Below are 13,263 nucleotides of genomic sequence, written 5' to 3'. Positions count from 1 at the left end.
AACTATATCATGTTTAACTATATCAATAATTTGTAATTATATCACCAAAATAAGCCTAATGTGGTATATTAAAAAGGAAAATTACTTTGTAAAATCTTACAACTGTGTCCAAAAATCGATCTCCTAGATTTTGTTCTTTTCTTCCCGGAACTGTTTTACGTGTAATGTACCTCTGTTTTAATTCATTTTTGTTTTGACCATATTTTTACCGGCTGTAAAGGACCAACAATTCGTTGTTTTGACTTGCTAGAAATCTTGAACAATTGACATTTCTGAATGTATTTGGACCTCTATGGTTCTTTGAAGTGTACGGTTTAAGTGACATGATGAAGCAATTAACATCACCTCAAATGCTTCACTTTTTTGAAGCTAAAAAGTCGTCTGGCATTTAACGCAAAGTACGTCGACGGAAATTTTGTTTTGTATAGAGTTTTGCCTAGAGCTTTTCGCATAGTCATTTTACTTTTGCCTACGTTATCGGAGAAATTATTTGTACTCAAAATGAAAATAAATTCTGAATTGATAAAACGACAAGTTGATGCTAATTTATTACCGATTATATTTCACAAAATTTTAACTAATTGTGCATGGGGTCATTTATTGTGATATATCTTCCGCGGTAGTAGCAACGCTCCGATGAATCCAAAACCGATGAACGAAATAGTCGTAGTTGTTACGTAGTGCTGAGATTCTTTCGACAAAACCTGAATCAGATAGGGACTCGCTGAAAGTGGTAAGTACATAATGAACGTTGTCATTCCATAAACAGCACTCCTAGTATTAGTAGGCAGTAACCCAGATAAGTGAATGCTCATGTTCAGTTCAAGAACTACACTTATAACCTGAACAATTGAAAAAATTAACAAAGCCACCCAAACTTCGGGACACGCGTACAAAAACGCTACCAGGCAAATTGAAACTGCCAAAAAGATTACAGTAGATATTTTGAAATCGAAATTAATTCTATACGTTGGAATTATAGCCAGGGTTTGGGCTAGAATAGTAACTAGCGTGAAAATACTGAGGATGAAATAATCTTGAGTGTCCAAAAAGTAAGTATTTTCTTCAGTTCCGTCGCAATACGTTGTGTCACTCTGACCACTCATAAAAACCAGTTCAGTGGCCACCAGTCCCATCTGATTTGTAATATATTTACAAGAGATTCCGATCATAACAATACAAGTCATTCCTCTAAGAATATCCCAAGTTTGAACGACGCTTTTCAATTTTTCCCAAAATGAAGTTTTATCCTCTTGCAACGCACCAAGCTCGGGTTCAAGCTCCAGTTTTTCGATTTCTGGAAGTTGCTTGCTGTTCGTTTTGGCAATTTTATGCAAAACCGCCAAAGCCTTTTCATTTTGTCCTTTAGATACTAAATACCTCGGCGATTCGTCCAAAAATAATAAAGCTGAAACTATGAAAACAGCAGCCGGTAGGGAAAGAATAATTATATAGAGCCTCCAGGTGTTTTCGTGATCGTTTGTCGAGAAAATGGCTAATCCCAGAATGTATGTGAGCAGTCGTCCGGAGCCTTCTCCGATGTAATGTGAGATCAGTAAAGCAACCCAGATCAAATTTGGAGGGAATGCTTCATATATGTGAGGTTGGAACACGTGCATACAACCTGCAAATAGAAGGCAGTACTTAAAAAAACAGTACAATATCTACTACCGTGTTTTACTTCAGACAAACTATCATTTCCAACTTCGTAGTATGCTAACTCTTAGCTATGCTTATAATCATAATGGCGTAGTTAACTTCCGATATTAAGCTAACATGATTGCCAACCGCAATTGACGTCCATGCCTCTTTGGTACGTGCCAATATACTTTGGTACCAGAAACATTACGTACTTTTAAGATGTTTTATTAAATACTAACACTCCTGGTAAGATCTATCAGGTTATTTTGCCAAAAAATTTACTTCTATGACATTGATAGAAGTCTTTGACTGTTGAGGAATGCCTGTATCCACCTTACCAAATTACCGTCAATATACTGTTCTTGATAAATTATAATAATTCTGATTTGGTTCCTAGGCTTGCATCACTTTCGAAAATGTAATGCCTGAAAAAGACTTAAAACTTCGTTGCTTCGGAAATGCACCAGTAATTGCGTAAGTTAGATGAGGAAATTTATTTAATTCTTCTTGTATAAAAATACGCCCGAAAAATTTGATGCAAAACGGATTATATATCCATGTTAACATTGATGAAGGGTTATCATTTCGCCTTTCTTGTTAAATTGCACGCAAACGAAGTTTGTAGCAAATATTTTAGTCTTTGAAAATGATTTTTTGCTGGAGCGATTTTGTCTGACCCTTCTTCATCAAAAACAGCTAATTTGGGGAACGCATTGGGTGGCTGAGCAGCTCTTTTAGATCCTTACTAGTCTCTAAAAATGCTATTCATTGCCCAGACCACCCTCTTCTTCATCATGATTTTGTACGACTCTAGCCATTTGTACCCCCTCTTATCAGACCCTCCAAACCATACCTCCTTGCTTAACCCCAAGCCCACTCTGCTCCACCCCACCCTCTGATGCTAGAATCCCTAAGCCCCAACTGGCTTCTACCGAAGCCAACCGCTTGCTTGCCGCTTGAGAGCACTTTGCCAGAAGTTAGTTGTTAGTGCTTTGTTTTCCACTGCTTGTTAATTTGGCTGATAGATAATTTTTCAATAGCGGAAGTGAACTTAAATCATTTTAATTATCAAATTATTTTTGTCCAAAGCGTGACTCCGTTTGATTGTTTATCTAAACAAGGAGGCTCGTTAATGTGCGTACGCACATAATGTTCCGACCCCGCTCATCCACACTCTTGGCTTAATTGGCTACCAAATGAAAGCGAGAACTTGAAAAACATACATATCGTTCAATAAACCACAAATGCGATACCATAAAGCCATGCTAGAGGGCCGATGGAGCTGTTGTTAATAGGACTTCTAGAAAATACAATAAAAAAGTCAATTAACAAACATTAATTACGACCAAAACTCGATCGCTATATTAAAAAATTAACAACAAAATCAAATTCACATCAGATAAAACGTAAAAAAATTTAAAAAGCTATACTTCATTAGAAAAGACTTTGGACCTGTCCTCAATGTTCGATCTCTATATTAAAAAATTAACAACCAAATCAAACTCACATCAGATAAAACCTAAACAAAACAACAAAAAGCTATACTTCATTAGAAAGATTTTGGACCTGTCCTCAATGCAACAAAAATGAACACTTCATTGAACACTCCCTTGTTTTCAGTTAAATGAACACATCATTGTTTGTAGTTATTGTTTTTTTATATTAATCACTTTGTATAACTTGTTTTTAAAAAAGGAAACTTATTTTTGAACTTCGCACCTTTTTGCTCCTTTTGGTCGACCTGTTACACGGCTTTTTGACAGGTATAGGTTGCATTGAGGACAGGTCCAAAATCTTTTCTATTGAAGTATAGTTTTTTTGACAGGTATAGCTTTTTTTACCTGTCCTCAATGCGGGGAGCAGGTCGACAAAAAAGAGCAAAAAGGAAAAAGGTGCGAAGTTCAAAAATACGTTTCCATTTTTGAAAACAAACTACACAAAGTGATTAATATAAAAAAAAAATAACTGAAAACAATGACGTGGTCATTTATGTCTTCATGGAAAGCCATTGAGACCTGTCATTATCCAGTATAGGTCATACCACTACAAAAAGAAGAAAAAATACCGTCAAAACAAAAACTTTTAAGCAAATTTTGCGCAAAAATTGCTGTGAAGCAGTTAAAACCATAAATCTGTCACTAAGAGCATCAAAATTTTCATATTACACAATAGTCCAAAGCCAGTGCGACCTACCACTAATGTTTTAATTTAAAAAGAAAACAAAAATCCTTTAAAATGTACAAATTTATAATCTCAAACATTTCATAAAATCTTTTAGTAAGAGTAATTACAGAGCCAAGAAACAAACGATTGAAACTAAAGCCGTAAAAGAATAAAGTATCGCTCACTGGAAACGCGTTCTTATCTGTCTTTACAGAGACCAAGCTTCAAATCGACCAAAAATTGATTTAAAAAAAAGCGAAGCTCAAAAGTCCAAACATGTTTTTGAAAACAAAGATTTCAAAAGCCGTAACGGACATAGGAATTCAAAATTTCCATTAATTAGTTTGCAACACCTCAAAAAGTCAATTGCGGTGGATATTGACGAGACTAAGTTACAAGACTACAAATTCAAAACAAAGGCAGATGCCCAAACTTGACAAACAGTTTTACAACATCAATGTGTTCAGGGCACAATAATTTCCGGTTGTTATTTGCAAGAACTGAAAATAATCACCTGCTTTTCATCTTAGCATCAACGGTACTTCCTTATGAAAGGACTACGTAGAGATCACAACAAAAACAGACCCAAAATTTGAACAGTATGGAAATATCGAAATTTATTAATGAAACTAAATGATCGAAGTCATCAGTCAGAACATATAACCAATCAGGAAAATAATCTTTCAATTAATAAAAGTAGTTGAGACTTTTTATTAGTGAGGTTGATTGCTTGATGACAAAAATAAGCAAAAACGGGAGAGTTGAAAAAATTTCTTTTAAAAAAAGTTAAATTGAAATTAACAAAACAAATAGCTATAAACCGAAGTCTTTGAAAAGTTTCAATTATACGTCCCGGGAATGCCATTGAGACTTATCATTATCAGGTATATGTCGTACAACAACAAGAAGAAAGACAAACATAGGCAAATATAAAAAAAAATCCACAAACTTTTGCGAGAGAACTGTGTCTCAGCCAAAAAGCATAAAATATTCAATAAAAACAATTAACATTTTCAGATACGCCTTTTCTCAACGCCTGTGCTTTGTTCCTAATTATCCTGTCTTTTAATTGGGAATAATTCTTTCTCAATGTGATAATTGGACAAGGAAAGAAAATGAACTTAAAAATATTCAATTATGCTCAAATTAAAAAAATTCAAAACTCGATGTATCAAAACCAAGAAACTTTCAGTTAATTATAAAACCTTAGAAACAATAGTACACAACTCGGAGGAAACGGGTTTTTCCTGTTTTTACTGAGAATACGCCTGAAGTTGAGATAAGTAAGATAAATTAGTTCAAAAGTTCAAAAATTCAACGACGTTTTCTTAAAAACAAATGAATTCACATTCATAAGAGACATTAGATAACAACTGAAAACTATGTCTAGGTTCAATTGTATTTCTTGAAAAAAAATTGGCTCTTTGATTGGAGAGACTAAGTTATTGGACTGCAAAAAGCATAACAAATGACAGCAAAACATAGGAAGTCCATTAAATTTTACGAAAACAACTGTTCAGCCATAAAAACGAAAAGCTTTACTATGAAATCATAGGTCCTCTATCATTGGGCGTTTCTTGTAAATAAGATTGTCAATAATTGAGTCCTGGTTTAATATTATTGACTTTAATTTATATAAAAAACTATAAATGCGCAAATATTTTTTTAAAGAAAGGCAGCGCCTCATTAAAATCCAAGACTTGTTTAACCGTAAGGATCCATGGTCAGATCAAGATCAGCCTTGATATTGCTGCGCGACCAAAAATACACACATACGTTCAAGTGGTGGCGAAATAGATTGAGTTTTAAACAGAATTTTCTATTATATCAAAAAGAAATCATGATCTTTTTATGTTTATTGAGTTCAAAATAGCCAAAAATTCGCAGTATTATAATTCCAGAAGACCGTTAAGGCCGACAGGAGTAACACTAGTTCTTTTTGGAGCATACAAAGAATATGAATTTAATTTCAAGGTGACCACTTTCAGCAAAATCGAAGAAAGTTGGCTAAAAAGCGTATTTGCTCCCATTTTTGACGGAAAAAAGTCAGAACTATGAAAAAAATTAGCCTTTATTCTAGTCAAAAACACAAATCGAACATTTCAGCAACCCTACCCTATCTTTAGAGACAAAATAAAGTACACTACCATTAACAATTTTAACATATTTTACTAAAAAAAAAACGAAAATTTGGGAAAAAATACGGAAAATGTGAATTAAAACAAGGTAATATTGTCTGCTATTCACAAAATTTGAACCTCGGTAACTCCCTTTAAAAATTGAAAATCAAAAAATCTTTTTAATTCCTTATTCTACGCTGGACGGGCTTTCTAATGATACCACTCACAATTCTCTACGATGATTATATCGACCGGCAAAAATTGTCTGAACAAAAAAAACCCATTTGAGTATATAGTTCCTCCCCCACTAAAGTGGGTCGGAACAATGAAGATTCTCTCTTTTGTGTACAATGTTTTCACGAAATCTTGTTTGGCTGACAGGTAACACTTTTTCTATCAACTGAGATCCATTTTAACGACACAAAGTAAATTTTAACGAAGTACAAAGTTTATACCCAACCAATATTAGCTCTGGTTTTTAGTATATGAGGCCAGCAGCAAAGCTACTTTCGATTCTGTTAGGTTAAAATGAGAACAGATCTTTGGGATATTTTATATTAAAATGGGATGGGACTTGGTTACTACGTAAAAAAAATTTACCCTGTTGAGGAATGTCGTATTTTTGTTTTCTTCAAAAAATATTGAAGTACTGAGAAACCAGTTTGTAATTAGTTGCCTTGATTGTCTAACAACAGGTAAAGAAAAAGAAAGCATTCGGTCAAAAAGAACGAAATCGCTTCAACCAAGATTAACAGAGGAAATCAGTGTTCATAGCCTTAAAAGAATTGGAATTAAAAATAACCATTGAGTTCATGTTAGAATGTTACCCTTATTTTTTGTATAACCGCTCAGGAGAAATGAAATAAACCAGATTATGAATATTATCAGAGTTAAGTATAGCGAAACAAATTTCTTACCGCCTCCGAACGAAAACATGAACCTGAACGCAATTAGCGAAGCGTCATTCCAGGAAACGCTGCAGAGAATACTCCAAAAAATCATCCAGACTGAACTGGCAATGGTGCTCGTTTTGCGTCCAAACTTGTTGGCCAAGAAACCGTTTATAATTATACTGAAAGTCAGGCCAAAAAAGGTAACCGTTCCCAATGTTGATTCCAGCTCGGGCGTTAAATCAAGCTCTACGTAAAGTCTGGTCGACAAAACTGGAATCATGTCCAGAAGAGCGTGTTCGCAGCAAAATCCCATAAACATTACAAACAGAATGATAATCTGATATTTGCCAAACCCAATGAAGTTGATCACGTCGGAAGTCGTGCATTGCGGTGGCAAAGGTGGATTGTCTGGTGGATTTGTTGGTGGATTTTTTGGAGACGGCAATTTCGCTTCTTTTTGAGTGACAGAACCGTAATTGTGGTCTTCCGGTAAAATAAGATTGTCTTTTTCTTCTTTGATTTTACTCATTCTGTGTCGTAATTATTGTTAGTAAATTACTGACGCGGTCAAAGATAAAAGTTAAACAAGTTTAAGTGTGCAAAATTTAGTTCATTTTCTCCCTCCAACTCAAATTTTTTGTTTTGAATGCACGCGTAACAAGAAACAAGAGTAAGGGATTATAAGTCGAACACCAAAAACTCATCAAAATGATCGATTTAATTTGTTGAGCCTGTTTTTAATTAGAAAGTCAGAAAAAACTCTGTAAAAACTGCAAAGTTGTAAAACCAAAATTTTATGCTAACGAAAAAAGAATTCAATTAATCGCATGCGCAAACGTAGATTGTTATAGTTTAACAATGTTTTATTATTTTATAAGTCTTTATAACTAATAACTTGCCGCAAGAAACATGCAAAAACGTGCTCATACTTATGCTTCTGTGTGACGCTGCGCCAACTGCTTACATGTAAAGTCTTTACCATCATCTCAAAAATAACTGATTAAAAGCAAATATAATCCAATATAACCATATGGTTTTGACACCCAATTTTCAACAGCTTCTTTTCATTAAAATATTGTGAATTTAGGAGAATAACTCACGATTTATTTTTCATGCTTTGGAATGTCAATAACAACCATACATAAAAAACATATTTGTGTTTCTCGTAAATGTAGAGGTTCGGCTCTTTTTCTCAGTTTTTAATTTTCGCTTTTATTATGTAATTTTATGATCATCAGGCAACAGATAACAATCAAATATATGAACATAATAACTTAACTTTTTCTCAACGTTTGTAAATGGTGCAGTAATAATGTTATTTTAAAATGATCAAGTAAAACAGATATCAATTCACCTAATTAATTGAATAATATTGGACAGGATTTTGTTTCTTGATGACCTTTGAGTTCACTCTCGATCAAGCAATCTTAGTGTTTAAATTTTGCTGTACTAAACGATGCATAATCCTGCATTCTTCCGACATAGAATGCCACACAAAAATTGTTCAAAATGTCCCCTTCTTCACTATTTGGAGCCAAGAAAACAACCTACCGCTCAATATAATTCAAAACTATTTCTGACCCACCTTATTGGGGGGGGGGGGAGTATAAGCTTTGCTGAAATATATTGTTCCCCGCGTCATTTTTGGCCCCACGATAAATTTTCCGCACAGAGCTTTGGGTGGTACCATGAGAAAGCGCGTCAAGCGAAGCACTTTTTAGAAAATATTGACTTAATTTTTGTTTGCATTTTGAAAGTTGACTGAAACTGTGATTAAGTGTGCCAAAATACTAAAAATGATGAAGATTCATTAAATAATGAATGACCTTAAAAACTTTTCACTGCGGGGCAGGGCTCTGAATCTGTTGGTGTCATATTTTTGCACAAATTTTGACTCATTTTTCTGGTAACTTAAACTTTTATAGCAACTAGCGCCAAATCTGTTACTTAAGCTAAAATAGTCTTTAATTCTCATGAACACTGCCCTGAAACCTACACAAAGAATCTTGATAAACAAAAATGAGGATAGTTTACCCCCATTTTGTGTATCACACATTCCAAAATGCATGATGACTTATATGAGATACTGTCTTCTATATTAAGATATTTTCACATCTTTCTGAATTTCAAGTTTAAAATTTAATCATGGTTGATCAGTAAACAAAACAGCACAAAGAATAGTTCTAGAGCTGCAATTTTTGAAATTTCTGAAGTTCAACGAAAAGTTGGTGTTTCGACAAAATTTTTGTATTTAGAGAACTTTTTGTCAGTTGTAGGCAATTTTACTGCACTGCTTGTTTTTTTTGCTGCCATTAGCCTCTATTGGTTTAAATTACTTTAACACTGTATTTTAATTTAGAAAAAATATAAGTAAAGAGTGATGATCTGAGCGCGTTTTCCATTTTCATTGTCTTCTCGTGTAGTCTCATACAAGGCAGGTCCTCTTGACGTGCTAAATAGGAAGATTGAAGCTCATTAATTGTGTTCTTTAAATTGCTTATGCTTTTAATAGATCCCAATAAACTTGAAATTATAACCATTACTTTTCATTATAACCGGTACTTTTCATTCTTTCTGTAGTCTTTTTTTTTTCATTCTCATTGCTGATAGATTTCATTTTGTTGTGAACAGGCTTAAGTTTACATATGCAATCACTTCAGCTTAGAGTAAAAAGATATATGACATTATTTTTTGCATTTCAAAAACTGAGAATTTTCTATTTTTCGGATTTACTTGTCGTTCTGAATAAGTCTATATTTTAATCAAGTTTATTTAAAAACAGGTTTCATGTGCTGTGTTTCAATATATAGGGAATTGATTTTCTTTAGGGTATTTACATTAAATCTTACCTTTTTTTCGACATTGCTGCTTTTTAATGAATAAAATTGAGTTTGGGTACAAATTCAATCTTGCTGTAGCAACTGGTTGAAAATTTTGCAATTTCATTTTATTCATTTTTCTTCAGTTTTAACCGAATGTTATGAACTGACAATTTCTCAAACAACTTAGTGATTGTTCGGATTTTTTTTAAAAAAACACCGCGTTTTTTTTCTGCGTTTTGTCCAGCGTGCATTTATAGTCACAATTATTTTGAAAATCAATAATTTTTGTTGCCGTACAAAAGCCTGATTTGAATTTCGTAGTTTTTGTTGGTTGTTTGGGTTGTAATTCAGGACTTGTGAAGCTTTTTTGATTTGTTTTTATTATAAATCGTCTTCTTCGATAAATGCTACAAACATCTGATCACTTGGCAAGACATCAAAAGGCTTTTTGTTGATTTCTTCTACTACTCATCATTTGAATTTGTGTGCCTCAAGACTATTTTGTACTGTTTTTTGGTGTATTTTTTTAAATTTGTGTGATAAATTTTTTGATGAAGCAATTTATCTCAGTAAAAGGATCTCTGCTTCCACTTTTTAGGTTTTTTTTCTTTTTGTAATTTCTGTTGCTTCGGAGTTCATTATCCCCTAATGACAGGTGCCACCGGTTTTGCAGCAAAAGCTGTTTTTTTCTTCAGTTTTTTAGTTTACTTCTAACAGTTTTCCCATTTTGCATTAATTGCAGGTCTCGTCGGGGCTATGTTGTATCATTTTTCAAATCAATTACGTTCCCCTAGTTCAAACTCTCTATTGTTGTTTTACTGAGGGTGTAATGTTTCTTTTAAGATTTTTTAGTTTCTTATTGGATTAGCTATTTTTGCGCTATTCATCTACACAATATTATCTACTTCAACCTCACTAGATTCCAAAGGAAATGGAGTTTTTTAACTTTTTCCTGGTCTATATGTTAATTTACGCGTATGTAGGGTCATAGCTTTCTTGAAAATAAAAAACTGCTAATATCAAAAAGTGTATCTGTGGATTTCATTAATCAATTCTTTTTCGAATGTTGAATTGGATAGAATTTGAATTCAGAGTCTCATTTTTTGTAGTTTGAGAAAATTGCTTTTTTTCAGCGTCCAATATTGTGTCAGCTTGATTTCATTATTTTTGAAATGTATGGCCCAGTTCATTTTTTTTCATGCTAGCGAATTAAAATAAGGAAACTAATCTTTTAAGAACCCATTACTCTGTATTATATTAAAAGTTTCCAACCTCAGCTTCATTTGGAGACAAATACGCCAAGAATATGAAATAGCGGGGTGGGAACGTTATATGCAAAAACAGATAATAGCACGTTACCTGGTTGAAAATATGTCCACGTTAGCCTACAATTCAGAAAAGCTAATATTATCCGGTTCGCTAATCACAACAGCTGAGCGCGATAGCGGACCACCCTTCGAATGCTGATTCACTGTGGGTAATCCGGTAATTACTGGTGGGTTATTGGAGCAGAGCCTCAAAACACTCCAAGACCAGCGCCGCCGACCCCACACGGAGCTACTTCAGCTATTTGTGCCTTTTTAGCGCATTGTTATAGCACGTTAAATTTAATTTACTGTCTTTATTGCCCGCACCAAATACAGTTAAGGTGATTTGACTTTAAAAAATATCCTAACTCTACTCAACTGTTAAGGTAGATGTTCTTTTCCATAACTCACCTTAACTAACACTAAATTTACTTTTACTTTACCTGAAAAGTTAAGGCCTCACTACATTAAAAAAAACCCTAAATTTTACTCTAACTACTCTAACTAGCCTTAAAATTACCTTAATTAATTACCTTAACATTACCTTAAAAATTTCCTTAACTTTGCCTTAACCAAGCCAGAAATTTATCTTAAAATTAGGCAAGTTAGGGTTTTTATGAAACATTAAAATGATCATTTATCATTTTTTTCCCTGAAATGAGAATTTCAAAAACGCTTTGGACGGTAAGGATGATATGTAGCTTTGCTTTGAACCAAGACCTTCTGTCAATATGTTGAACTCATAAAAGAAAATGATCTATAAGTTAATCTGTCTATAAAACCGAACCTTTTTGTCTAACATTTTCTGACGCCTATTTTGCATGATCTTGTAAAATCCTTGCAAGATAAGCGCCATTTGCAAAAATGTTGCCCGATCTATCTTGATGAGGATGGGAATTTGACTCCTTCATCTATGTTTACGACCTGAAGAGAAGATTCGGAAGCGTGTATGTTTTTGTTGGGCAAAGGTCAACATTTTCTTTGGTAATTTTACTAAAAATACACAGCTATGTACTGCAGATTGTTGCCAAAAAAGTTAACGCAATTTAAGGTTATTTTTCCTTAACACAAGTTAAGGTGAAGTGAAAGTATATTTTACCTTGGGTTTTATTTAACAACAGTTTACCTTAACTCCGTTAGGTAAATTTATCTTATATTTTTTAGAGTGCAATTATGCTATGGAAACCTAATGCTCGTTTGAACCGTCAGTAAATCATTATCATTCACTGTCTTTACTCATTAACATACCGCATTTGCAAAAAGAAGTGCAATTGTCTATACGATGGAAAACAATCTGTGATCACAGATTTTTTTGGAAATTTTTTTTAATATTATGATTTCGGTGTTTTTTTACTGTTTTCAAATAATAATAAGAGCGGATTCTTGGCACACAAAAAAACAATTAACATTTATTGTCAATTCAACCAATTCCCTCTGACAGAAGAGCTCAATAGAACATAATAAGCTAAGTTTGGTCACCACTGTTTTTTACAACAATTGCAGCAAAAAGTTCACAAAAATAAGATTTTTAATTTCAGGTCAATTTTAGTATCTATACACATTTATGAGCTAATTTTCTTTTCAACAAAAAAATTGTGCTTATTTTAAATTTTTCTCAAAATGTATGGTAACAAAATCTCTTGAAAGGTGCACAGGAATTTGCGAGACACGTGAATTTTTTCAGTAAAAAAAGACGGCCCGTAAAAATTTGTGACAAAAGTGCGCGCAAAAAAAAACCCGCAAACCTCTAATAGTTCTAAAAAAAGTCAAATTTTACACTGAGAATGAAATGATATGGGATGGAGGAAACGACTTTTTATCATTAAATATTTCGAGACAGTTTCCTTGGATCTGATTCGGTTACCTTTTTCTTTTTGTTCTGGGAACGCACATAAAACTTTCAGGATCCCTACTTAGAAACAAATTTATCAACCCGTCTACTGTAAATTTTAGTTTACAGCAACACCACAGAGTTTCTCTCTGACTCGCGGTGGTCAGCTTGTGGGCAGCTAGTTAAATCCTAGAAAACAGAGTATAGAGAAAGATTTTTTGACAGAAAAACTTTTCATGGAGCTGTATTTCTGTTCGCAAGGATTTTCCTGGGTCTTTTACTATTTGTTGTGAGTTCGTTTTGTCTATATCTGTAATTAAATATTTCTGCTTTATTTTGGTAAGTCAATGCCCAATTTACGATTTCTTTTTCCCAATCATCATTGAGATTTAAATCTGCCTCGTTACGTCATGCCCTAACAGAATGGGAATTTTTTAAGTTTCTCCCGTCATTTTGTTCTGCTCGCAGCGCCTTGTTATGATTGAA

General features: G+C 33.5%; 1 protein-coding gene across 1 annotated transcript; it reads right to left on the bottom strand.

Moving 5' to 3' along the window:
* Nucleotides 1-81: 81 nt before the first annotated feature.
* LOC142351248 (putative transporter SVOPL) lies at nucleotides 82-7,686 on the bottom strand. Its single transcript, XM_075403395.1, has 2 exons — nucleotides 6,842-7,686; nucleotides 82-1,624 (listed from the first exon to the last, which is right to left on the bottom strand). The coding sequence occupies exons 1-2, from the start codon at nucleotides 7,344-7,346 to the stop codon at nucleotides 594-596; spliced, it is 1,536 nt and encodes a 511-aa protein (XP_075259510.1). The 5' UTR covers nucleotides 7,347-7,686; the 3' UTR covers nucleotides 82-593.
* Between the last annotated feature and the right edge of the window lie 5,577 nt (nucleotides 7,687-13,263).

The sequence above is a fragment of the Convolutriloba macropyga genome, chromosome 12 (assembly GCF_964194025.1).
Source record: "Convolutriloba macropyga chromosome 12, txConMacr16.3, whole genome shotgun sequence".
Classification (NCBI taxonomy): domain Eukaryota; kingdom Metazoa; phylum Xenacoelomorpha; order Acoela; family Convolutidae; genus Convolutriloba; species Convolutriloba macropyga.
Note: the sequence above shows the minus strand (reverse complement) of the source record. Positions and strands in the feature narration are given on the sequence as shown.

What these genes read in the sequence shown, in the direction of transcription:
- LOC142351248 (XM_075403395.1), bottom strand. Translation starts at nt 7,346, where the DNA reads ATGAGTAAAATCAAAGAAGAAAAAGACAATCTTATTTTACCGGAAGAC. An exon ending in CATGTTTTCGTTCGGAGGCG is followed by an intron (nt 1,625 to 6,841) that starts GTAAGAAATTTG and finishes TTCTATTTGCAG; the next exon opens with GTTGTATGCACGTGTTCCAA.